This window comes from Bipolaris zeicola (assembly GCF_000523435.1).
Source record: "Bipolaris zeicola 26-R-13 unplaced genomic scaffold scaffold_8, whole genome shotgun sequence".
NCBI classification, from domain to species: domain Eukaryota; kingdom Fungi; phylum Ascomycota; class Dothideomycetes; order Pleosporales; family Pleosporaceae; genus Bipolaris; species Bipolaris zeicola.
In genome coordinates, this window is record NW_006912057.1 from 138079 (window position 1) to 163061 (window position 24983).

At 52.5% G+C, this 24983-nt stretch overlaps 10 protein-coding genes across 10 annotated transcripts; 5 read left to right on the forward strand and 5 right to left on the reverse strand.

The window, feature by feature from the left end:
- Positions 1–107: 107 nt before the first annotated feature.
- On the forward strand, positions 108–2042 carry COCCADRAFT_83960 (uncharacterized protein; the record flags this gene model as incomplete). Its single annotated transcript, XM_007709448.1, has 4 exons — positions 108–165; positions 221–549; positions 601–1115; positions 1202–2042. The coding sequence occupies 4 exons, from the start codon at positions 108–110 to the stop codon at positions 2040–2042; spliced, it is 1743 nt and encodes a 580-aa protein (XP_007707638.1).
- A 566-nt stretch (positions 2043–2608) lies between these two features.
- Positions 2609–2970, reverse strand: COCCADRAFT_32770 (uncharacterized protein; the record flags this gene model as incomplete). Its single annotated transcript, XM_007709408.1, has 2 exons — positions 2609–2886; positions 2919–2970. The coding sequence occupies 2 exons, from the start codon at positions 2968–2970 to the stop codon at positions 2609–2611; spliced, it is 330 nt and encodes a 109-aa protein (XP_007707598.1).
- A 1310-nt stretch (positions 2971–4280) lies between these two features.
- On the forward strand, positions 4281–5925 carry COCCADRAFT_32771 (uncharacterized protein; the record flags this gene model as incomplete). The annotated part of the gene is made up of 2 exons (XM_007709409.1): positions 4281–4291; positions 4356–5925. 2 exons carry the CDS (start codon positions 4281–4283, stop codon positions 5923–5925), a joined length of 1581 nt encoding a protein of 526 aa, XP_007707599.1.
- Positions 5926–7273: 1348 nt separating this feature from the next.
- COCCADRAFT_83932 (uncharacterized protein) lies at positions 7274–9396 on the reverse strand (the record flags this gene model as incomplete). The annotated part of the gene is made up of 2 exons (XM_007709449.1): positions 7274–9221; positions 9278–9396. 2 exons carry the CDS (start codon positions 9394–9396, stop codon positions 7274–7276), a joined length of 2067 nt encoding a protein of 688 aa, XP_007707639.1.
- Positions 9397–9905: 509 nt separating this feature from the next.
- On the reverse strand, positions 9906–10421 carry COCCADRAFT_1115 (uncharacterized protein; the record flags this gene model as incomplete). The annotated part of the gene is made up of 2 exons (XM_007709367.1): positions 9906–9988; positions 10049–10421. 2 exons carry the CDS (start codon positions 10419–10421, stop codon positions 9906–9908), a joined length of 456 nt encoding a protein of 151 aa, XP_007707557.1.
- A 327-nt stretch (positions 10422–10748) lies between these two features.
- On the reverse strand, positions 10749–12446 carry COCCADRAFT_1116 (uncharacterized protein; the record flags this gene model as incomplete). The annotated part of the gene is made up of 1 exon (XM_007709368.1): positions 10749–12446. One exon carries the CDS (start codon positions 12444–12446, stop codon positions 10749–10751), a length of 1698 nt encoding a protein of 565 aa, XP_007707558.1.
- Positions 12447–12995: 549 nt separating this feature from the next.
- Positions 12996–13758, forward strand: COCCADRAFT_22430 (uncharacterized protein; the record flags this gene model as incomplete). Its single annotated transcript, XM_007709385.1, has 2 exons — positions 12996–13337; positions 13408–13758. The coding sequence occupies 2 exons, from the start codon at positions 12996–12998 to the stop codon at positions 13756–13758; spliced, it is 693 nt and encodes a 230-aa protein (XP_007707575.1).
- Positions 13759–14670: 912 nt separating this feature from the next.
- COCCADRAFT_22431 (uncharacterized protein) lies at positions 14671–15255 on the forward strand (the record flags this gene model as incomplete). The annotated part of the gene is made up of 2 exons (XM_007709386.1): positions 14671–14993; positions 15126–15255. 2 exons carry the CDS (start codon positions 14671–14673, stop codon positions 15253–15255), a joined length of 453 nt encoding a protein of 150 aa, XP_007707576.1.
- A 2178-nt stretch (positions 15256–17433) lies between these two features.
- COCCADRAFT_32775 (uncharacterized protein) lies at positions 17434–19823 on the reverse strand (the record flags this gene model as incomplete). Its single annotated transcript, XM_007709410.1, has 5 exons — positions 17434–17668; positions 17733–17816; positions 17922–19445; positions 19510–19609; positions 19685–19823. 5 exons carry the CDS (start codon positions 19821–19823, stop codon positions 17434–17436), a joined length of 2082 nt encoding a protein of 693 aa, XP_007707600.1.
- A 224-nt stretch (positions 19824–20047) lies between these two features.
- Positions 20048–21310, forward strand: COCCADRAFT_32776 (uncharacterized protein; the record flags this gene model as incomplete). The annotated part of the gene is made up of 2 exons (XM_007709411.1): positions 20048–20386; positions 20945–21310. The coding sequence occupies 2 exons, from the start codon at positions 20048–20050 to the stop codon at positions 21308–21310; spliced, it is 705 nt and encodes a 234-aa protein (XP_007707601.1).
- Between the last annotated feature and the right edge of the window lie 3673 nt (positions 21311–24983).

Genomic DNA, 24983 nt, shown 5'->3' on the forward strand with positions numbered 1-24983 from the left:
TGCTTCGACAGTATCGTAAGCGCCAGGCCCCACTCGTTCCTTCTCCCCGCGCGCGCCAAATGACCCGTGACGCCTTCTTTTGTTGGATACTGTAGAAAAGCGCTGCAATGAGCGGCGTAGAGGTAGCTGGTCTCGTTCTTGGCTGTCTGCCGTTGATCATACAAGGTACGCAAAAGTCGAGTTGTGAGTGAGGGGTAACAACGAGCTCACAGCAGATTAGCAATCGAAAGCTACAATGAAGGACTAGATCCAATTAAAGGCTTCTTTGGAAGAGACAAGGAGCTCCCTATTTTTATAAGAAAATTAAGGGCTCAATACGATCACTATGATCAGACAATCCAGCTTCTCTTCGGGTCTATCACGTCGGATGTTGAGTTTGCTTTAATGATGACTGACCCTGGGTCGTCGCAAGAGCTTTGGAAAAGTAAAGAGGAGGCACTCCAAGACAAGTTGCAGACTACGTACAAGTCGTATCAGAGGACAGTATTCGAGATTGAAAAAATAACCAAGAAGATAGCAAGCAAGCTAGATCTGGACCGCGCAGCAGAGGTAGGAACGGAAAATGGTAGGATGCTCGAACGATGCTTATATAAATCTTAGATTACACGCAATGATCTCGAGGCACTGTTGGCCGCGAACCCCAAAAAGGCCAACGACAAGTTTGAGATTAGAAAGCGCGTCCGCTTTGGCATGAACAAGAAGACGATCAAGGCGCTCCTGGAAGAACTGGACGAATGCAACAAAAGCCTCGAAAGGTTCACGGAAAAGAGTGAGAAGATAGAGACGTACCACCGAGCGACGAAGCCTTCGTATGCCTCGCGGCTGCAAAGACTACAGCAGTATGCCAAGACGTTGCACGAGTCGCTGAGTGTATGCTGGTCGTGCTCGTGCAAGTCATCGCATCGGACAAGCCTCCAGTTAGAGCTTCGGGAAGATGTCTTTGCTCCGAAAGCGCAGAAGCAAATCGATACTCCAAAAACAAGCTTTAGTGTTGCTTTTTCAACCACGGACTCTGATGGAAGCGGTGTGTCATGGTTAATGCAGACTGCAGAGATATGCGTGGAAGAGGAGGAGGAGAAGGAACACGTCGTTCCCATGGCATCTCCCAAACCAAGGTATGTATGAAGACAACGGAGACATTTCCAATGGCAACGATGCATGCGTGCGCGCGAGCCATGAGATTGTGAGCTAACAGTGGTAGGATGACGAAGAGCGTCAGCTTCGGAACCCCTCCGCCATACGCAGTGAGCGATCCTACCAAAAAGGCCTTTGGTCGGCACCAAGAGGTGAAGGACTTGTGTGCATCTATTCAACAACTACACAAAAACGCTGCGAGAATCGGCTTTTCGTTGGATAGCAAAAGCAAGTTGCGGGGCGCTTACCCATTGGATACAGCAGAAAGATACACGCCTACCGTGGAACTGGTATCTCTAGAGGATCTGCTTCGGCAGCCACCAGTCATCAACGGCAGACGCTCGAAGCTGAGCATGAGGGACAGGTATAGCTTAGCGTTGACACTAGCGTCCAATGTCTTGTATCTGAACTCGACGCCGTGGTTGGCCAACGAATGGGCTGCTCGGGATATTATGTTTCACCGAACGTCGAATACTGCACAACCGATAAACATTGAGCGCCCATATCTAGCGCCCGCGGTTGTTGAGGCGGCCAATGGCACGGCGAGAAACATGCAGCCAGGCGGCTTCAGGAACACCGTCCTGATTGCACTGGCCGTGGCTCTTCTGGAGTTGTACTTTGGAGTGACTGCTGAAAAGTATCAAGAGTCCGGGACGGACGACGAGGTGGGTGATTTGTCCAAGCAGCCGGGGCCGTGGAAGCTCTGGGCACTGGCGCGTAACTGGACCTTCAACGAGTCTGGGAACCTGTCTGCTGCTTTCCAGAACGCGATTCGGCATTGCATAACAGGGTCCAGTGATCCTTGCGCCACTCTCGAGGATGCCGAGTGTCTCCAGGCAGCGGTGGAAAACATTGTTCTGCCACTGCAAGAGGAGCTCCACCAGTTCCTGGGCAAGACGACAAGGTGAATAGAACAGCGTGATATAGCTACAGTGCCGGGTCGGAACGGCAGCCGCTTACTCAACGCACATCACCTCGTATTCGATGCACCCCGCGCGCGGTCGGGATCCGACTCTGGGGTAAAACGAGACTCGCTACTCTTAGTGCGGCAGATGTTGCTGGAACGTCATGATTGAGGGGTTTGTGCAATCGTTAGGCTAAAGTAGTTTGGATGCGGATGGCGGCAAGGTGAGCAAGGTGCCATGGCAACAAGCGCACCTCACGGGAAGGCAGCGTGGCAAGTTTGGTATTGTAGTGAGAGGATGGCTTATCGGATGCGGCCACAGGCGCGGTTGAGGGTTTGGAGGGTTTGGTGGGCACAGCATGGGCCATGTCTCGCACCTGCCACATGGGTAAAGTGCAGTGTAGGTACCTAGGTAGGTGTAGGGACATACAAAGACCCGGTTGGTTGGATATGTCGTTGGAGGGAGAGGCGTGTGATTCAAAGAGGTGCGACAAGAAGCTTTGCGTGGGCAGTGGGGCGTAAGCATGTGGAGACGATTGGTGATTGTGGCATTGCGGGGGTGTCCGTTATCTATCTGACATTATCCACTGCCACTGCGCACTCGACATGGTCGCTCGACCGGGCAGCAAGAGGTGCGCATGTGTGTATGTGTCCCGGGATGGATGAGCACAGGCGATTGAGGACAACGTCATGGGCCATGGATGACCATGGAGGAGAAAGACAATTTAGCTGGGCCCCTAATGGAAATTTCAATGGGCATTGAAGATCTAGCGCACCGCCAGTGCACGGCTTGCATGACGCGGGATAAGGCGTGGGCTGCATTGCGATGAGGATTCCAGGTTGATTAGCTTGTTATGCTGAACAGGCATGCGTGCCAAACAAGGCGCATGTAAGACGGGGTCGTCGTGGACGTGGCTGTGAGAGGGTGCCATTGGTGCCGGCGCGGCGGATAGTTTGACATGATGTTTTTTTTCTTCTTTCTTTCTTGCAAGCGCAACGTAAGTGGTCTGTGGCGAAGGCGCGGTGAAAATGCCCCGATGGGACGATTACGGCTCGAGTAGGTAGCTGGTTGGGCAAGCAAGCAGCAGGTTATGTTGTACACCGCCTAGGGCGGCGGGCCAATATGCAGCTTGCGACGGGGGGCGCAGGTGGGACAAGGAGCTAGAAGCGAGTGGCTTCGGCAAAGGCTCTTGTTGGCGCGCGCGCGACAGGGCACCGACATTGCTGAAACAAGGCCTACACGTACAGTCGGACGAACGATGCGGAGAGCGGGAGGGATTAGCCACGGCGAAGGGCTGCCAACAAGGGACAAAGGGCGGGTGGTGTGAAAAGGAGTACGCAAGTCGGCAGCCTCTTGGGCAGAAGGGGGGTGTGTGTGCTATGTGTGTCGTGTGTGGCTGCGGTAATAGGGTTGCGACAGCGCTCGCTCTATTAATGGAAATAACAGACATGTCGGGCCAATTCTCCAACGTCTGTCGGCGGTTTGGTAGAGGCAGAAGCAGGCAGGGCTTGGCTTGGTACGTACATGTGCGGCTATGTACTGTAATGTAATGTACACATCGACTGGCTGGTATACGTCCATGTAAACTATGTATGGGCTGTATGCAGCGGGTAGTGTACATACACCACGCCACTATAGCATGCACGCTACATGACGACAAGATTGGCAGACACCCAACTGCTCCCGCCACCACTACTACTACTACCATAACAACAACAACAACAACAACAACATTTATCAACAACCATAACAACACCACTGCATCCACCCACCACTCACCCATCCTTCGATCCATCCTTCCACCCATCCACCCTCTATCCCCCACGCCCCTCCCACCCCCCTTTCTGCTCCTCCGCCCCGACAGTGCTGCGGCTAGTGGGTTTGAAGCGGCGGCCAGAATTGCGCACTCAACGCCCGCCAGACAGCCCAGGGCCATCCTGGTCGAGCCTGGTCTTGGCGCACCGGCACCCCTTAACGTCACCTTCGATTCCGTTTTCTCGACTCCCAATTCAAGCTCCTGCCAACCCTTACCCTTTGGCACGCCTTCTCACACGACACTCGTTCACTCAAGGGAAACACGCCCGCCAGCCCTCCAGCGCAGAGCGCACCCGTCCGCTCCTTTGCTGCTGCTGAGCCTGCCCGACCACCACCGCACTTATACTCTCCCGTTCCCGCTTGCCCTTCTCTCTTTCTCCCTCCCTCCCTTCCACACGCATCCACTCACGCATCCACCCGCCCACCATGGCACAACAGTACGCCCCCCCCTTCCCTGCTGCTCCTGCCCCCCCTGCGCCCACATGGCTAACACCGCCCTAGAATCACGTCGTCCTTGAAGGACTTCTGGCACACAATGACTTCGTATGACCGACATGCCTCACACGACTCGCCCTATCGGACCGGCCGCCACATCCCCATCCCCCAGAGCCGCCATGCCGCCCTCACCTCCATCACCGCCAGCGGCGCAGAGTCCCGCACCGATCTCGACTCGCCCTACCAGCACGACGAGCTCGCTACCAGCAATGGCTTCATCGGCTCCCCCAAGGGCCCAATGTCCCCCAGCTCCCCCTACTCGCCCGGCATGCGTAGCTCTCTTAGCCGCCAGGCTACATTGGACTCGGATAGCTTCGACAAGGGCGCCAATGGCCAGATCCAGATGCAAGACTTCAACGAGGGTCTGCCTCCCCCACCGCCCGTCTCCCACTCGTGGAGGCGCATTGACCGCTGGGTCGAGGACAACTTCACAGAGCTGTTTGACAACATGTGCGAAGGATGCACATCCAACGACGTCAACGAGCTAGAGCACGAGCTCGACGCTACCCTCCCCATGGACGTGCGCGAGTCTCTTCAAATCCACGATGGCCAGGAGCGTGGCGGTCTCCCCACCGGTGTCTTCTTCGGCCTCATGCTGCTCGATTGCGAGGAGATTGTCATGGAGTGGAGGAACTGGCGCAAGGTCGCTGACGAATACCTGACCACAAAGGTCGACTACTCGACACCCCAAATCCCCGTCAAGGCCTTTGCTGGCTCGTCCACCACACCGCCCGTCGCCCAAGTGCAGAGCACCACAAACCCTCTGTGGCGGCAAGACCTGCTCGCTCGCCAAGACTCGCAACCGCCAAACGCCATACAAAAGGCCTACGCCCACCCTGCCTGGATTCCTCTTGCCCGTGACTGGGGAGGCAACTACCTCGCTGTCGACCTTGCCCCTGGTCCCAATGGCACATGGGGACAAATCATCATTTTCGGCCGTGACTACGACCGTAAATACGTCGTTGCACGCTCATGGGGCGCTCTTTTGGCCATGGTAGCAGATGATTTTGCCTCCAAGGACGTGCACCTGGACGAAGAAACCTCCGAGTTGAAGCTCTTGATCTTCAAGCGCCAGAATGTCGAGCCGCCCTATCTCGAGGTTCTCCGCTGGCGGTGCGATCAAAAGTACGGCCGCCGACCACCTAACAAGAAACGCCCAACAAGTGGTCTGCGCGTCAACCCAAATGCCCCGGGCATGGTCGTTCCTAGCAGCACAGCGAGCAGCCCCTACCACAGCCCCGTAATTGGCCCTGAAGATCGTGGTCGCAGCCCTCACCGTCTTTCGAAGCCACCAAAAGGTGTCAGCCCACGCGGTAAACTCTCGAGCCCCTTGGCCCGTGTGGCCGAGGAGCACCCCCAACCGGTCCGTGTGAATACAAATCTCGACTCAAAGGCTAGCGTCCCCACTGAGAACCTCATTTCCGTTGATACTCCGAGACCGAGCGACGAACTCTCGCAACCTCGCAACAGCCTCGGCAGCGACAAAGAGAACAAAGACACAAAGAGGACATCTTCATCATTAAAGAGTCCCACTGCCGTTGCAGAACCAGAAGGGCTGAAGAATGTCGAGATATAACAATCTCGCAGCAATCGATTCTCTCTCCAAACTATACTTTCCCATTGACGATCTACTATTAGAAAGAACCGGCTGGATACCTGGCAGTCCAATACACATGACAGGAGTGCAGGCGTAGCATGGAATACGATTCATCGCAAATTTGCCTTGTGATGACTGCTTGGCGTATTGACAACATTTCCCATTCTCCCAAATCAAACGGCGTTTTTTTTTTCAACAATGCAAATCTACTGTTTTTTCTTCTCCTCTACTTCTCTTCCCAGCACATACGGCCGCACCCCAACGTCTTGGGGGTTGATCATTTCCCGCAATCTCGCAGACCTTTTTGTCCACTGGCCGTTACCAAATGCACACAAAAACACAAGCCGTAAACCAGCACCACCAAAGCATGCTCCGTTAATCCTGCTCCTTAGCAACCCGCATATCACTTGCTTTGGGCTTCAACTTCTCATCTGCGCACACCAAACTTGTAACAACATGTTTTTCAACTTCTTCTTCTTCTTCTTCTCCTTCAGCTCCTAGCGCTGCGATGCTCGTCACTTTGGGCAACAAGACTTATCTTTTTTTTTCTTCTTTTTTCTTCTTTCTAATCTTCTTCCTTTACAGACAATGAGTAGTCGTGGTTTGGTATGATGGTTGTTGGGGTCTTACAGGGCTGAACAAATACACTCATGTCCTGGAACCGGGGGGATGTTTGTTTTTGGAGTAGTGGAACATATGAGTATGGGAGGAACGAACTTTTTTTGCTCTTCTTCTTCTTCTTTACCATGTGGGTTCTGAACGCCTCCTGTACACGTCAAGGAGGAAGAAGAGGCTTTGATAGCTTTGTTTTTTCTCCTATCTTCTCTTCGTTTCTCTGTTCCTTGGGTGTGCGTGTGAAGGGGGTTGAGGTAGACTTATCGGGCAAAGACGGGGGGGTTTGAGTGGTGGGAGGTAGCAGTAGTTGTAGAAGAACAAAATGTATGGGAAATATTCATTCGTTAGAAACTGTTCTCTCCGATACATGTGCTTTTTCTTATACTGTTCACACGGATCTTGACATTTTTTGTCGTATTTGTTGTGTTAAGTATTCTGAATAACTAACAAAAGCAGTGTCCCTAACATCCATTTCTACAAGGTTTTTTTTTCAAAAAAAATAACATCAGCCAAGGATGAACAAGTAAGACTTTCTATCTAGAAACCTAAGAAAAAATCACACGGCACCTTTCGTTATCAAAAACATGTCGAAAACAAACATACGGGAGGCAGATATCGTCCAGTGACACCATGATAACGTCTAGAGAGAGAGAGAGAGAGAGAAAACTGAAGATATTTATACATCAAGCTTCCTACTAACACACACACACACCTACACCTTCTCAAAAACGCCCTTAAACCTCTCCTTCCTCGCCTCAACCTCCTCCTTCAACCGCGCCTGTTTCTCCATCCTCCCAACACCTTTAACATACTGCAGCAATCGCAACGCCCCCGTCGGCGTGACTCCCTCCACCCTTCTCGCCATACCCACGCTCTCAGGCCTCGCAGCCTCGAGCGCGCGCTTCTCTTCAAAACTAAGGCCGAAAATAGACTCGTAGTCTAGATCGATGGGTAGCGATAGTTTTTCGTCTTTGAGCCAGCGGGCTTGGGATGCGGTTTGGTAGGCGACATAAGGGGCGTATGTGGCTTCGATGTGGACGCGGTGGCGGATGTGTGGGGTGAAGTCGTGGATTTGGGGGAGTAAAGGGGAGAGTGAGTCTGGGGTGGTGTTGGGGAGGCGGAGGAGGTCGTAGGCGGAGCGCTTGGTGCTGTCGTTTCGGACGGCGAAGCCGTGTTTAGTCCAGTCGGTCCAGCCCATTGTTTTGGATTGCAGGAGGGAAGTTAGGGTGGCGATTTGGGATACTTCGTCTGAGAAGGCGCGCCAGCGGGTGTCGCTGATTATGCCGGCAGCGTGGCCGAGGGGCGTGAGGCGTGAGTCTGCGTTGTCGGCACGGGCAGACATGCGGTATTCGGAGCGGGAGGTGAACATGCGGTAGGGTTCTGATACGCCTTTTGTGATGAGGTCGTCAATCATGATGCCAATGTAGCCGTCTGCTCGGGTTAAGACAAGAGGGTCTTTGCCTAGGCTTTTGAGTCCTGCGTTGATGCCGGCGATTACGCCTTGACCGGCGGCTTCTTCGTAGCCTGTTGTTCCGTTTATCTGACCGGCTAGGAAGAGGCCGGAGATGTTCTTTGTCTCTAGAGTGGAGCGTAGGTGCCGTGGGTCGACGTAGTCGTATTCTACACCATAGCCAGGTTGCAGCATAGTTACGTTCTCTAGACCCTTGATGGTTTTGAGCATAGTGTTTTGGACATCTGCAGGTACAGTACAAGAGATGCCGTTTGGATAGATAATGTCATTGTCGAAGCCTTCGGGTTCCAGCCAGACGATATGCGACGACTTGTCAGCAAAGCGTATGACTTTTGACTCCAATGATGGACAGTATCTCGGGCCCTTTACAGTTTCCCGGATATGTATCGATTTGTCGAGATTTTTCCGTATTACATCGTGTGTCGCTTCGTTTGTTCGTGTCTCGTGATTCAGTAATTGATTCTCCACCTGTACGCGGTCGTTCAGATAACTGAATGGCATCGGTGGATTATCTCCTTCTTGAGCCTCCAAAATCTTGTAGTTGATCGTCTTTCCGTCTAACCGCGGTGGTGTCCCCGTCTTTAGCCTTCCAAGTGTAAAACCGGCCTCTCTCAAACTCTTGCTTAGTCCAAATGTTGCAGCTTCACCCATGCGCCCAGACGGATATGCTTCGAGTCCAATGTGTATCTCTCCGCCCAGAAACGTACCAGTGGTAATTACCACGTTTCCTGTTGGTATGATTTCGCCGCTCTCCAGTCTGACACCTGTGATCTTGCCGTATGTTCCCTTTGAGCCCTCCTCTTGCGTCCGATCCACAATGATATCCGCTACACTCCCCTCTACTACACTCAGGCCCTTGTATGACAGCATTTCGTCCTTCATGTATTTCTTATACAGTGCCCTATCAATCTGCGCTCGTGGCCCCCATACTGCAGGTCCCTTCTTCCTGTTCAGTACTCTAAACTGTACACCGGCTTTGTCCACAATCCGACCCACGACACCGTCCAGAGCATCAATCTCGCGGAGCATAGTGCCCTTGCCGATTCCGCCAAAGGAAGGGTTGCATGAACATACACCGAGGTTTTCGACCGAGGGGGTTACAAGTGCTGTTCGGGCACCGGCGCGTGCTGCTGCTGCCGAGGCTTCGCAGCCTGCATGCCCGCCTCCAATGACTATTACATCGTATGGTCTAGGATACGGTCAGAGTTGGGCGACTAGCGGGGTAGTGAGGATGCAGCGACATACCGTTCAGTGGATGAGACCGTCGCAAATGTTCGATGACTTCGATTGAGGCGCCTCACCGACCGCACACGAGGCGCATGCCCCCATAGCTGACGCGCTGGTAGGGGTATTATTCTTTGCATATTGGAGAAGTGTGTTGTTGGAGTCCTGTAGTTGCGCCACAAAAAAGTTGAGGCGGCCTCTCGGAGGTCTTCGTTCGCCGCATTTTGTGTCTGTGCTCAGGTGGGTAGGTACGTAGTAGTAGCTCGAGAATAATTGCTGAAGTGGCGTTGACACTGGCAAAAGAGCATGTGAAACGAATTCATGACTGCTGGCTGTCTTCGAAATCACGGGCAGGGCGAATCAATGCATTACAAGGAAAAAGGTATCATTCGGAAAGCATTGTCGCCAGCCGCTTTGAGCGGAGAGATCATACAGTAGAAAAGTTCAGACAATATTCATACACTCTGCTATCTTGAATCAAGATTCGGCAAACACTTCGTACTGCGGTTTGCAAAGGCTGTCGCCACTAATATTCGCAACTGTGTGTGCATTGGCCTTGCCACGCCACCCTCTTACAGTCGGCCTCCGAATTTAAGACATGTTGCGCAAAGTGACATTGATTCTACATGAGAATTGAAGCCGTGCATGTCTAGCCGGAAGACTCTTGGATGAGACCCTCGTCGTTGGTATCAGGCTCGTCGCTGCGGGCGCGCGACAGCACGTCAAAGTTGCCTAGCAAAATTGTTAGCAATGACTCCCAACCTAGCATTAAATCTTGTAGCAAAAACGTACGGGCAACCAAGCTCAAGTTGCTCTTCTTGTTTCCCTCGCTATCGAGATATGTCTCCATACGCGCATCAGCATCGACATAGAGCAGCGAGCCCTTGGGCACATTCATCAAGAAATCCTTCTGTGCGCCCTGGACAAAGCTAGCAATCCGGAACCAACTTGTCTTTTTCTCTTCACCCTTGCCGTAGTTGGTTCCAACCACATAGCGCACCAATGTTCGGTCTCCGGAAATGGTAACCTCTTCTGGCGCAACTCCCAGGCGGCCGACAACAGTCATGCGGGCAACTTGCGAGGGGCGAGTGGAGGAGAAGCTGCGTGTGAAGGCGGCAGTGGCGGGCTGTGCGCGCACAGCATTGCGGATGGTGGAGGTGAACATGTTTGCTGGTGGTGGGAATCGTCGAACTGGAGAGCTTGTCTGGGTTGTCAGGTAGTTGGCGGCAAAGTTTATGTCAGTGGTTGTTCGGATGCAAGAGAGTGGGGTTGTTTGCTGACGAGGGGGCGCGACGTGGACGCGGTTGTGCGACAGAAATACACTTTGCTGTTTTGGGCTTGGGCCATAACCAGTTGCAATGGTTCAACGCTACCCTGCGAGTATACGAGGTTGACATATCAAGACTAATCGCCCAATGGATTGAAACATCGTACGCGTATCTGTTTTACTGGGGTTGACCCAGCAGTGTAACTGGGTATCGCATTGCTTTCATTACCGCTTAACCCTTTTGCTATCTCTCTCTTCTTCGCTATCATAATCTTTGTAAATGCCTACTGGCTGTGTCTTCTCCCATGCACCCGTGAAAATGGCCTTTTCACCTTCTTTTGGGGCATACTTGAGCAGCGCTTCTCTAGGGTCTTCGTCCCTCATATCACTGCCCGCAATCTGCTCCATGACATACTTCTGATCAGGTGTAGACTTGGCAAAAGGCGTCGTAGCAGGAATATGCGGTCTTCTGGGATCTCTGCTCTTGCCTGATGCCGTGAGGCCAATGGTAGGATGGCGCGCTGAGAAGGATGCCGCGTTGCCGGACGGATCGTGGGCCTCGCCTGCCATACCTAGGGGGTCCATATCTACCGTGAGGGACGGGTCGTCGTCAACGTGTCGCTTCTTGGGCTTTTTACTGAGGATGGTAAGGGCACCGGCGTTGGATAGCTTGGGATTAAAGAGGATGGTCGTTTGACCATTGGCTGAACCTGTGAGGATTTGGTTGAGCTTCGGGTGCCAATTGACCGTGACTAAAGGAGAGCCTGGTGTTACAGGCGTGACGAGCTCTGGACGAAGCGTCGCTGGGTTGAGGATATGTAGATGGCCAGTTCCAGATCCTGTAATTATGCTTTGCATATTCGGCGCGAACTGAATGTTCGATGTGGGGAATTGTGACGAGGTAGAAGGGTGTGATGTCGTGTTCAGAGGTATCTTGAACTTCCTCGTGTCCCATAACTTGATCGTGTCGTCGCCGCCTCTCGTGACCACTAACCTCCCGTCTGCACTGATATCAATTCCGCTGGTCCAAGTGTCTTTCGTATGCGCATCCTTGATTTCAGCTGTAGGCCGATGATATGGTCCTTCGCCACCCCACATGACCAGACTTCCATCAAGGGCTGCCGAAACCAGCATACTGCTTCCTCCTTCGGCTGCAGCGCCCCAGGCAATGGCAGTCATTCTGGTCATACCCGCGCTGCCAGCAGCTCTGGATTTGTACACAATGACCTCTTCCTGCTTCATCCTCTTGTTGACATCCCATATCCGCACTGTACTGTCCGTACCCGCTGTAGCAAAACGATCGCGATTCGTCGGGTGCCATGCACCACTAGTAACCTCTGCCGTGTGTCCCTTTGTATTGTGCTTGTCTCTCAGATACATGTCGCCTTTGACGAACTCCGATATGAGATCTCCATCCCGGCTGAAAAGTCTCGGTTGTGATGTCGCGGTTATGCAAAGAAACTGTCCTCCAGACTGTGGACCGAATAGGACCTGGTGTATTGAATGCGACTCGGCTGTCTGTGATGGCTTGGTAGTGAATGGGTCGACGGTTTTGAACGCGCGAATCGTGCTCGGGGTGAGCGCACTCAGGTCGTGCAGCTTGAGCATGCAGTCATTACTGCCAGTCACCAACCGCGTGCCAGAGGGATCAAGGGCAATTGTCGTAACTGCGCGATCGTGCGTTTTGATAATCAACTCGTGCGACACTGGGAACTCGTCTTCTTCGTCGCTCATATCGCTATCGTCATCGGAGTCTTTGTCATCGTCTGATCCGTCATCTTTCTTCGCTAGTTTGCTCTCGTCGACAACCTTCCGGCGTGCGCGTTCGATCTGGGCTTCAACGTCTACAGAGCCATCTTTTTTCCCAAACTGACTGGGCATGTACTGTTGGAGAGCATCATTTTCATCCGCGGAGAAATCCATTTTGCTCTGTAAGCACAATAAGCAGAAGCTGTGTTGTTGTCTTGAGCTGACCCAGTTGTGAGAAAGTTCTAGGTGGAGGCTGCAGTATGACGCGCCGCACTAGCATAGCGCGCCCGGGTGACTGTGGGTCCAACTACCACTCAGTTTGGAAACATGCCTCATGTCGACATTACATCAACCCTTTGCATGAAACTTAGAAATATCGTGGCATACAATTTGTGTCACATACTCGCCATATCACGCAATAGAGAATGATGTACAAGTGCCGACAAACCTCTTAAGACACAAGAACGGTTCTACGTAGGAATCTTACTGCATGAGGCGGTCCAGTTCAGTACGCCTTGTCTATCGCTCGTTTGCATGCAGCCGGCCAATAGTCATTCAGTAGTAATGAAATCATCCGGAACTAGTGATACTTGGTCAGATCACAGGTGTACAGCCTCGGAATTCCTTGGAAAGCTGCTGGTATAAAGTCGTAGCCTCGACAGACATGCTCGCTATCATCACTACTTGAAGCAGCACACTTTGAACTTGTATAATATCTCCGTCATGGCGCGTACTCTTATCGTATTTGGAGCTGGTTCTGGCATTGGTAACAACGTGGCTGCGGAATTCGCTTCCAAGGGCATCAACCATATCATTCTCCTCTCCCGTAACACAGAACGACTACAGAATGAAGATGCGCCTTTTGTCTCGAAAGGCAACTCTTCCGTCAAAGTGGACACTCTACGCATCGATCTTGCAGATCTAAAATCGATTCCTGGTGTACTCAAGGAGCTTGATAGCCTGACCGAGGGCGAGGATGTCGAAGTCATTTTCTTCAACGCGGCGCGCGTCAAGCCAGGCGAAGTCCTGGGCGTGGATGTTGAGGAAATCGATGAGGACTTCAAGGTAGGATGTCCTTTTCCCACATGCTCATCCACATGACCTATCACGTAGTGTCCACTGACCATACTCCCAGACAACCAATCTATCTCTCTACGTAATCTCACAACATTACATTCCCAAGCTCCAAGCCCTCGCCAAATCTAACACCTCTCTTAAGCCTGCTCTTCTTGTTACAAGCAGCCACCTGCCATGGGATCCCATTCCGCAGCTTCTTTCATTAAGTCTGGTCAAGGCTTCACAGAAGAACATGGTGGATAGCTTCCGTCGCTATTTTGGCGACAGTGGTATTCATTTTGGTTTGATTCATGTCGAAGGAACTGTAGCTCCTGAGAACAAAGTGCTGAACCCTGGAACAATCGCCAAGAAGACAGTGTCATTTTGGGAGAGTGGAAAGGGCGAACATATCAACATCAGAGAGGAGTGATGCACTATTGATGAGAGAAGAGTCAGATGCTGGGTTGCTCGTTGAAATAATTTGTAGTCAATTGAGTTTGTTGTCCAATAGTAGCTACAATAGAGAACTGTGGTTTACGAAAGTTATGGCCTTTCTTTAAATCATTCGGTTGATGAAAGCCAAGCATTTATACATCCTACCTATAAAGTACTCTTCGTATCTAGTCACACGCTATTCAACCTGAAAAATAGTGATGTGTTATATCGCACTCACTACATAGCGTGCCAGTGAAGTGCTGATAGTCTTGTATGAGTGGTGTAGTTTTAGTGACCAAGGAACCAATGTGTATAAGATACTCTCACATATTCTGTATGAATTTAATGAGCACAGGATTGTGGACTCTCAGTATTACGAAGAAGGAATACGATAAACGTGCATCTGCATACGCAAGCTTGTATAGAGGCGATGCAAATAAACGTCCACTTCTCCGTCCGTCTCCGTAATCGTCTTCTCGGGATTGTAGACCATGTACTCGTGTGCTGAAAATCTAGTCTTTCACATAAGCTTATGATAGCATTACAAATGAAACGGCCAAACATGAGATCTACACTCTTCCAGGGCACTCCCTGAAGCTTACTTCTCTATCCCTTTGGTATCATCGATCATGAGTTCACACTGTAGTTTGATCGACCGAACAATAAGTCCGTATGAATTTCAATATGACAAGCAACCCTTGACTTTTTTTCTATGATCAGAAGTCTAGTCAAGTTGAACAGAGCATTCAAGTATACACACCCTCATCCACGAACAAGCGAAGGAACAAGCAGCGAACAAACAAACAAGTGTAGAAAAAAGTGCGCAAACGTAAAATTAGAACCAGAAGAAGGATTAGAAGAAGAAGACGAAAAGAAAACCTCATAAAAGAATACATTAAATGCTACCATGATCCATCTCGATCGCGATCCCATCCAAGATTCAATCACGATCGAAAGGCACAATCCCGATCTAGCGGCGCAATGCAAGCAGCAATCCCTCTCAGTAATTCCTTCTTTGCCCTTCCCTGCACCCTTCGTCCTTTTTGCATCCGACCTTCCTTTTCCCGCAGTCGCACGCGCGCGCGGCGCTCAACCTCCCGTCCGTTTATCGCGAGCTCGGCACCAGGCACACCCGCACCCCGGCCCCCGCTCTAACCGGAGCCGTGGCGACGAAGCAAACGCCCCAAATATACCTGAAACAACCCAACCTCGTAAACCTGTGCTGTTCCTGTACGTGATCAAGAGACCCCCCCTCCAACCTGCAGTCCCCACACCAAGGCCCCCTCCGAACCGCGTGCACAACAAATCTCCAAGCACGGGCATGTCACCGTCCGTGAAAAAAAACCTACTCCAACATTCTAGACTCCCAACCCCCCTTCTCCCCACAAGGCCCCCCCTCCCCAAAGCCACTATCATCTCATGTAAGATAAGCCCGTCCCCGAAGGACGCACAATTGCGCAACCAAACACGTAGCCCCAAAGGTGTAAAGTAAAATAACGAGCAGCCCCAAAAGCAAACCAATGCCGAAAAGCAAAGCCAGGTTCAATTTTAAAAACACGAAAAAGGCGTGTATGTGTCAGCATATGGTAATCAAAGGGCGAGCAGAGTCTCGCAACCAACAGTGATGACGATGACGACGCCTCTGTATGCCGGAGAAAACCGCCAACAAGCTTTATCCCTTTTCTTCTTGCCTACCCTTTCTCTTTTTGCCAAAATACAATTGTGAAGCCAAAAAAGATTGTGAGACGAACGCTTCGAATACAACCGAATTGCACAAGCACGTTCGTACGGGGGGAGGTGTAAAATAATGAACAGGGCAAACATACCCAGCCCCACACACACACAAACACCCGTACCTACACACAGACAAAGGCCGATCAAACACCTCCCTTCCAATCCCCCCTCAAAAAAAAAGCCCACCCGCTCGCACATAAAATCTCATACACACGGCACTTGCGGGTTCATCGGCCCAACCGGCCCAACGCCCGCGCACCCGCGGGGCCAGCAGCGGGCGTAGACGTACCAAAGCTTTTTCCCTCACCCCCTCCCCAGCACAAAAAAAGGCAAAAAAACGTGGCGAGACCGGGGTGTGTGGGGGGGGGAGGGGAAAGGATGTGGAAAAGAAAAAGCAAAGTAAGAAAGGTAAACTGTTGCAGTGCAGCCGGTGAGATGTAACGGGATTGTGAAACAACAAGGGTGGGAATGGATGGTGGCGGCGGCGGCGACGGCCGTGATGGCCGGACTCCGAGCGTGTGGACTATCCTATCTGGGTAGAGAGAGAGAGAGCGAAAAAAAATGAGAGAGACAGAGTAAGTAAGCATGTGTAAGAGGTAAAGGTGCGGGGTACGGATGCTGGAAAGGGAAGGAACGAAAGTCGAGGGGGGGGGAAAGACATTATAGAAAGATACCGCGGTACATATCGTGGTATTCATCAGGAAAAAAGAAAAAAAAGAATGACGATGAAGAGGGCACTTTACACTGCCTTTTTTTTTTCGCTATCTACGCAAAACCCCTCCGTTTCTTGCGTAGGGAGCGAAAAGCTGTGTGTATATCTACACCGGTCCCCGCTTCTCACCTATCATGGCTCTCTCTCTCTCTCCAACATACAGGAGATATGAGAAATGAGAGAGATATGAGCGAGATAACACCGCGTATCGAGACTAGCACAATATCAAAGATAACCGAGATTTGGATGGGAAATAGAAGCCACGTGATGACCTAGAACAAAATAGACGGACGAAAGAGAAAAAAAAACCAAGGATGTAGAAGGAGATTTGACTATTCCCCCCTCCCCCCAGGAAACAAAATGAAGAGCTTATTAAACCAAGGGAAATTTCACGCAACCGCATAGTGAAGGACAAGACAGGGGACACACAAGGAAAGATGATGAGCAAGTTTCTGATTTTTTTTTCATTCTATGCATTGAAGTGTAACTGATTCCAAGTATTAAGCGCAGACAGGCACACATTGATACAACGATGCCTGATAAAAGGCAGAACAGGACACATTTCGACGATGATTGAGGAAAGAACAATGTGTGAAGTGTAAATGTGTATATAATGTGTCTTTGCAACAACGACAACAACTAAAAAGGCTTTCCCTTTCCCCCAAAAACACCCCCATGACTTTTGTAAGCAAAACGATGCCGCCAAACAGCTAGGATATGTGTTCTTTCCCGCAACCAACAAGAGAAGAAAAAACAGAATGAGCGCTCTGGCAAGATGTGGATGCGACAGGCAAGAAAGACCTAAGAAATGAAAGTGGTAAAACAGGGAAAAATCGAAGATAATCAAACAATGAGACTTTGAAAAAGCAGAAGAGAAAAAAGGGGTACTCATGTTCGTAGTTGTCATGACCAAGCCTAAACAAGCCAATATCCGGTGACAAAGACCACCCGTTTGCTCAAACGGCTGGAAGAGAGAGAGGAAGATAGATAGAAAAATGAAAACAGGATGGGATGCAATGCAGCACTTATGACCCCAACACAGGACAGACTTCGGTCTAGCAAATTAAAACACAAAGTCGGAAGAGAAGATGTAAACAGAAAAAACAAAAAATACAAACAAAGAGGTATCCTTCTAGATCGCTGCGCCTTGACTACGCCGAGATGCTCATTTCACGTGTGTAACGTCGTGATGGGACTGTTGGTGGTGGCGGAAACGGTGCCTACTCAGTAGTGGCTGCCCGCCATCAAGCCATGTTGTGGCGGCGCCATGGTCATGCCTAGGCCGGGACCAGGAATGTCGTTGATTGAGTGAGACAGGCCAGAGAGGTAGTCGTTGCCAGATTCAGGCGACAAATCATCCTCGAGCGACTGGAGGTGGTCATCCTCACCTTCCAGGTCTTCGTCCTGGTAATCGCTCAGCGGCTCGCCGTCAGCGCGGGGCTCGTGTGTGCGACGATGTCTAATAAACTAAATTAGCATTTTGCTTATTTGATTGGATGGTTGCTAGCGAGGAGATAACGTACTGGGCAAGGTTGTCTGAGCGTGAGAAAGCCTTGTTGCACAACGGGCAAACGTATGGTCGTTCTTGAGTGTGGGTACGCACGTGCCTAAGCGCCGGGGGTCAGCGTCTATGCAAAACAACAAAAATAGTGGGGCAAGGAACAACGTGGTGAAACATGAGGGAGAGAAAACAGGAAATTGCGCGCGCTTACCTCTTGAGGTGTTCTAATCTCTTGAAGAGACGGCCACATGTAGGGATCGGGCACGAGTGCGACTTTTGTGGATATGGACCAATCTCCATCATGGTGGCACTTCGGGCGCGCCTGTAGATAGGGCCACCAGCGCCAGCGGTACGAGCGATGGCGCTGTGCTGCAGAGGGCTCTCGAACAGCTCACCGCTGACCAGGTTGTTGAGGTCGTCGTGCTGCAGAGGAGCTGACTGGGGCTCAGGGTCCTCCTCGACAGTGTTGAGCGGAGTTCCTTGACGAGACATGTCAAAGGCTGGCTTGGACTCTGGCATTTGAGGAGCATAGCTTGCGCCATTTGCACTGTTGGGCGAGTTGTGTGTGCTCTCGTCAACCTCAGCTAGGGGAACAACTGAGCTTGACATTGACCGCCTCAAGTCACTGGGGCGGTGGACTTGATGGGCACCGGCACCAGAGGCAGTGACGGCAGCAGCAATGCCAGCAGACAGGGAAGAGCGCCTTCTCCGTTGCTTGTAGGTAGGCGAGCCCTCGATGACCGAGTAGACGTTGCCAGGAGCAAACGGCCTTGAAACACCGGGATAACCAGGGCCCATCAGGTTCGATGGGGGAAGGTTCATCAGTGGGTTGAAGGTGTTGGGAGCTGGAAGGTCTGGGATGGCGCTGTAAAGACCAGTGTCCTCGTTCGCAATGTATGCGGGCTCGGCACCAAGGCCAATCTGGTGTTGAGGAGGGGTCAATGGCTCAAAGGACATGCCGCGAGTGCTGTAATCCTCGTAGTGAGAAGAGACAAATGAAGGCGCGGGCGAGTACTCCATGTATGCGGGCATGGAACTGTGTCGCTGGTGGATCTGCGACAAGGGAATGCCGTTGCGGTCGTACTGGAAAGACTGGCTCATCTCGCGTTGCTCTCTGCTCTTTACAATGTTGTTAGGCATTGAAGGAGGCATCGACATTTGCTGGTGGTAGTGAGCCATTGGGTCCTCGGCGTGCATTGGCTGCTGCATCGAGGGCATCGACTGCTGGACGGGCACCATTGTTGGCGGGGGCATGGATTCCATGCTGCGCATGTCGGGCGATGTGGTGGGGTAGGATGACTGAACGTTGTTGTTGAAAGAAGAAGAGTTTGTTTGTTGAGCCTTGGTGAGCTGCTCGAAAAGCGACTGTGATGAATCAAACTCAAAGGAAAGGGCGGGCTCGCTGACGGCCATGGTGGTGGCCTCTTGGCCCATCTTCTCGCGCTTCAGGTCGCGCTCAAGAGCATCGAGGAAGAGGCGGTCGTGTGGCACGCTGTACCAGTAAAAGACTTTTTGCTTCTTTTGGGTGCGGATGCAGTTGTTCTTGTACAGGAAGTCGAGGAATGCGCTCTTTGGCTCCTCAAGCGAGGCATCTGTGCCGGACTTGAGGTTGCGCAGATCTGAGAAGATGCCCTCTTCGAACTTTTTCGAGTTCTTGACGGGGCGGCCAAAAGCCTGGAATCTGAATGACAGACATCTTACAATGTCGGTGCCGGAAATGTGAAAGAGGTTGTTCCTACAAAGCGCGGCGGGGTTAGAAGGGTGGTGCGGGGTGCAGATGCAGGTGGCGGCAGACTTACCAGAGAACGCACGAGACGTACTCGCCGGTGGGGAGCAGGAAGCGGCGAATGTACTGGTCGGGTTGCCAGTCTACAGGAGCGGAAATGAGAAAGTACTTGACTGTGGTGCAGGTGGCGTGTCAGTTTGTGATGGGCGCAGGCGGGGGGCAAGAGATGCAGCAGTGGGTACACATACGGTTGTCGACCTGCTGCAGGGCAACGACAGAGTCTGGGGGCAGGCTCTGTTGGGCGTCCTGATCGAGTAAGAAGGTCTCGGGTGCGACGGAGCGTGCCTGGGGCGGCGGCATCTGGGCATGGTGGGCGGATGGATACATGGCGGGCTGCAACACCTTTGGGTCTTGTGTTCAGTGGTTTGAGGGAGCCAACGTCAGAGGGTAGGTGCGGAGGAGCAGCACGTGGAATGGGTCGTCGAGGACCTGCCAGGAGTTGAAAACGAAAGAGTGTCAGGCTATGTTTAAAAGGAGTAGACAATAAAACGCGTGAACGTGAGGCGGATAATAAAAACGTGAGGAACCTGCCTCAGATAGCAGTCTCGAGGATGACCACGAAGGGACGGCGTTGGGAGGGGGATGCGAAACGCAAATCTGAGGGGGCAGCGGCAGCTTTAGGTGTCGGAGGGCGAGTGAAACAGGAGCCTAGTCGTCTCACATTGATCTATTTCCGCACGCCAGCCAGCAGGGCGGCCTGTGCGCGTAGCGCGGCCAATTGGGGCTCCGAGAGCCCCGCTCGCGCCCTCCTTGGCGGACAGGGATCGTGGCGACTCGTGGACCGGGAGGCGTGTGCGCCCTGGCCTGGCCCGCCGATGCCCTCGCATGCCCATGGGAGGCCGTGGCATGCATGCAAAGGGAATGGCATGGCCTCCCACGCCCGCCCATGGGTCGACCTGCTCGATGGATGGATGGATGCACCGGGTGGGGACCTACTGGGACCTGAGCAATGGGTCCTGTTGGATGCTGGATGCTGTCTTGCGTCAGTCCTACCAGTCCTGTGATCATGAACACCCACCCGGATACATGCTACTACGTACGTATACGTACATGGACATACATACATACTGACTTGCCTGTACCCTATACAGGAAAGAGCCCCCTTGCCGTCTCTCGGATGCCGCCTTCCTATACTACAATATCACACCCACTCACATACACTACTAACTAGTACTCACTCTTGCTATCAGCGGGTCTCGTCCATCCATCCATCACCTCCCCCCACTCCCTTTTCTTTGCATAACCGCTCATCACATCTCGCCTTGCTTACTGCGACACAATTATTTTCCTTCTTGCCGCTCCTTGCCGTGGCCGGCACACTCGCCCTATGCCGCCGCCGCGACTATCCTGTACTACCACCACCACCACTACTACTACTCATACAACTCGTACTCGCACTCACACTTCGCGCTGCCCACTGCCCACTGCCCACTACACACACCTACTAGTCTCCTTTGCTGCAAGCTAGTCCTCTGATCTGCATGTACCAAACACGCGCCCTCCCTTTCCCCATCCTCGGCATGTGCCAGTCTGCTTGGACCGCCCACTCCAACTGCGGACTACTGCTGCAGGTACATCACACCTGCGCTCTTGCTCAAATCGCCCTCGTCTGTGCGTCACAGGCAGTCGCAGTAGTACGCTACCCAGCCTCGCTGCCACTCGTCCCTCACCACTACCTCGATCCACGGCCGCTTTTCTGTCCCTGCCATGTCGTACCTACATCCGCACCCACCCAACTACACTACACCACACACAGTCAGATGCACACCAACACCACAAATCAACCCTGCGGCCGTGGTTTGATCTTCATCTGAAACACCGCCCTGAGCTCGCCGCGCGGGAGCGCCCATGGCCTTTTTGCAAATCTCTTCATGGCCACGTTGCCCTGTCCAGATGCTCTGCCCTCTACCTATCCCTATGCCCCGTCATCCCCCGTCCATGCACTCAATTGATCAGATTGCCTCGCTGCCTCGATGCACTTGGGCTGTCGTCCATACAAGCCCAGCACACGGTCTGCCACAGCATGCAAGCTCGCTGCTCGGCGTGACGCTTTGCCCGCTCGCCAGTCAAGTGTGGGAGCGGTTTCAGGATTTCTTTTGGGCTAGCCGACATGAGCCGTCGGCAGGTGCGATTGGTCGGGGAACTAGTCACTCGCCTTTGCTCGTCTTTGCTCGCCTCGGCCACATGCCCTGCTGCGTGCAAGCGCTGCCCGCTTTGGGACAACATGGATGCCCGTTGCTCTCGATATTCATGCAATCACTACGCCCTGATGTCACTGGCTGACCGTTCCCATCTGATGCCAGCCGCTGCCCTCTTACTCTGGCTTACCCTGCCTTCCCCTACCCTCCACTCGCCCTCTCCCTCTTCCCCCCCTCCCCCCAAAAAAACGGTGGGGAATTCTGCTACGCAACTAGTAACTCTGCTGCTGTGCGTCCGCCTTCCGCCCGCGTCCGCCCATAGGTGTACTTGTACACACCTAGACCTAGACCTCCCTCCCTCTCTCCCCCAATTCACCCGTCACCAACTACTTGCTGGGATGTTAATAACTCGCCGCCACCCAATCTTGCACACATTCGCAATCACGCCAGACAGCGTCCATGCTTCTTGACCGCCATCACCTCGCCTTGCTTCCCCCCTCCGATACATGGCCGGCTTCCTATATCACACGCCCGTCCATTCAATATTGACTTTGGGTAGTAAGTAAACATGGGCGCACGTTTCCGCACACGCTTGCGCCCGCCAGTGGGACTTGCAGTGCCGCTGCCGAAAACAATTTCCCGCCCTGCCATCTTTTTCGCAGCTAGTCATGATACACTTGTCGGAGCAACGAGCCATTTCGGCTGGTGTGAGATTTGTACCTGCGTTAGCGGTCCTCGAGGTTGCATTTCTGAAACCTATTGGCCCTTAGGCCGACTGCCGAAACGGGTGACGAGCTGCCGCTCAAAAGCGGGCGGGCTGGCCTCGCTAACACCTCCGTCTTGCAAAATGACATGATGGCAACGTCGCCCCATGATCTTAATGTTTCTTGATATAGCCCGCCAACCACTCAGACGCACGTGGCCCAACTATTCTCCACTGCCTCCATTCGGAGTAGGTCTCCCTCAACCACCACCACTACCACAAGAGGCCTAGATGCCATGATTCACGTTCTTCTTCTGTGCACACCAAACGCTATATCAAGTCTATCCGCTTTCGGGCCAGACGTTAGCCTTGGGTCAACCGCCATCGTTGGGCGACTGGGTTCACAAACCCAAAGCAGCCCACGGGGCTGGCAACTCTAGCCGTTTGCCAGCCACAATCTGCATTCGTAATTCCCCTTTTCTGTCCCTGCCTTTGCTGCATGTCAACGTGAACGTGAACGTGAACGTGGCCGACCCCATACCTCCCCCCGACCAGTTCACACGAATACGGGTAGATGCGACAAACTGCAGCCCATCCATCACCCCCCTTCCATCGCCGTTGATCTTTGCCCGCCACCGGTTTACGGCAGGCGTGACGAGCAATGCCATTATTCATACACACCCAAGTACATGCGGCCCTGCCAGCGGAGACCCTGTAGCCGATGCTGCGTCGTTTGCGCCCTCTTCGGTCGTCGTTTTCGTCGTCGATCTGCTATCCGTGTATCAGATATTGAGGGTCTGTATCAGACTGCCGCCAGTTTCATCCCCATCACCCACTTGCACAAGAGGTCTGGTCTCTCAAAGCAACGTAATCGTTGTTGCACTCTGCCATCACAAGACTACCCGACGGGTACACTCCCGGGCTGATCTTGAAGATCATCTTCGAGAAATCCGGGGCGTTCCTTTTTGCGTTGATGCTTCGGCCGACGTCGAAACATTACATGTCTTGCATAGCCATTGCTCAAGCGAGCCACGCTCGCCTGTCCAGATCGCGAGTATTGCCCGCTCCAGTAAAAAAAAACTCGTCTCCTTCTGGAACGTTTCCACGTCCGTCCAGCTGCTGAGTTTGATCTAACGCATTGCAATTGCGCCATCGATGCCGACAACATCATGCTGGTGACTTTTTAAAGTTCCTTAGTGGACTCAATGGTCGACTAACCAAGCCAAGTCACCAACTCGTCGTTAGTCCCTTCTTCATGCGGAAATCATGACACATGGTCGACCCAAACCCTAATTCTAATGCTAAGCGACTGCAACTACTCGTAGCTAGAGGCGGCCTGCGAAAAAGTGCATCGTGCCAGTGCATCGTGTTCCATCAGCCTTAGGGAACAATACTCAGCTTACAAGCTGACCAGAAGCAATGGTGCATCCGTTTCATCTTCGGTCGGGAACAATGGTAGACCACGAGGCTGACTTGCTGTCTCTGAATACCACCGGTGCTACTTGGTCGAGACACTCTTTGAACTGGTCAACACGGTCTTCACATTCCGCGGATCACGATCATGTGGCATTCCAAATACGGACCACCGTGGATTTTCGGACGTGAGTCGGTGGTGCATTTCGTTGCTTGGTATAGCCTGCGAGGATCAGTAGATCCGGTTCTTGCGACACTTGCGGCCAGATGGCTTTAATCGAGGAATAGGGCATATCGCCGGTGAGTCCCTCGAACAGCGATTCAAGCTTTCAATACTCTCAACTCAGGGGCAATGAAAGAGCCGCCCCACCGTGGAACAATAAGGACAGGCACTCGCAGCTATAGAATCGGGCAAACGGCCGAACATGACCGCGAAAACGGTCATTGTCGGAAGGAACATCCGAGAAGAACTGAAGAGAGCAATTGCAGTGAATAAACTGTCATGAAATCCTCCGAAATTTGTCATCAGCAGTGGTAATTGTGCACACATGGGTTGCTCATCGCCGCAATGGAGCAACAACCACCCGTCCCCAGGTTATGAAATTGGGGAACATCCGCATACTACTAGGGGTCCAGGTCCATCCCGATCCTGCGCACCTGATCGACCCTTGTGTCGTTGTGATTCCCTCACGCCCCCAGTCTGGACCCTGCGCAAGTGGGCTGGCGTCGTATCGAGCACACGCTCTTCCCCGTGTACAAGGCCTTGGATTTGTGGCTGCTATCGTCTGCATCAAGGTGACCGCAGTGCGGCCGTAGTGCGACTAGGTGCAACCCCCCGTTCATCAATACAACGATTTACTTAACCCTAATCTGCCAACGATTGCTACCGGTGGCAAGCCGACGAATGCATGCAAGAACCACCTATATGTGAATTCCAAATGACTAGGTTCAGTACGTTGACCGGCGTGACACTGATAGGCCGAATCGAGGCTGTACCGTGGACCATTTCAACGGCGGCGGCTGTTCAGCTCCCTTGAGTCCAAACTCCGGCTATGTAATCTTGTGTCTAGCGCATATAATTAAGTTCATCTTGATGGCGGCCTGGATACACCATGTGAAATCTTGTCATTTTACTGCTGAGCAACCTGCAAGGCCAAGGAGAAGCCGCAAGCATTAGGTCGATTTCCAGAACAAGTCCCAAGAGTCGTAATCATTGCCAACGCATGGCTTTGA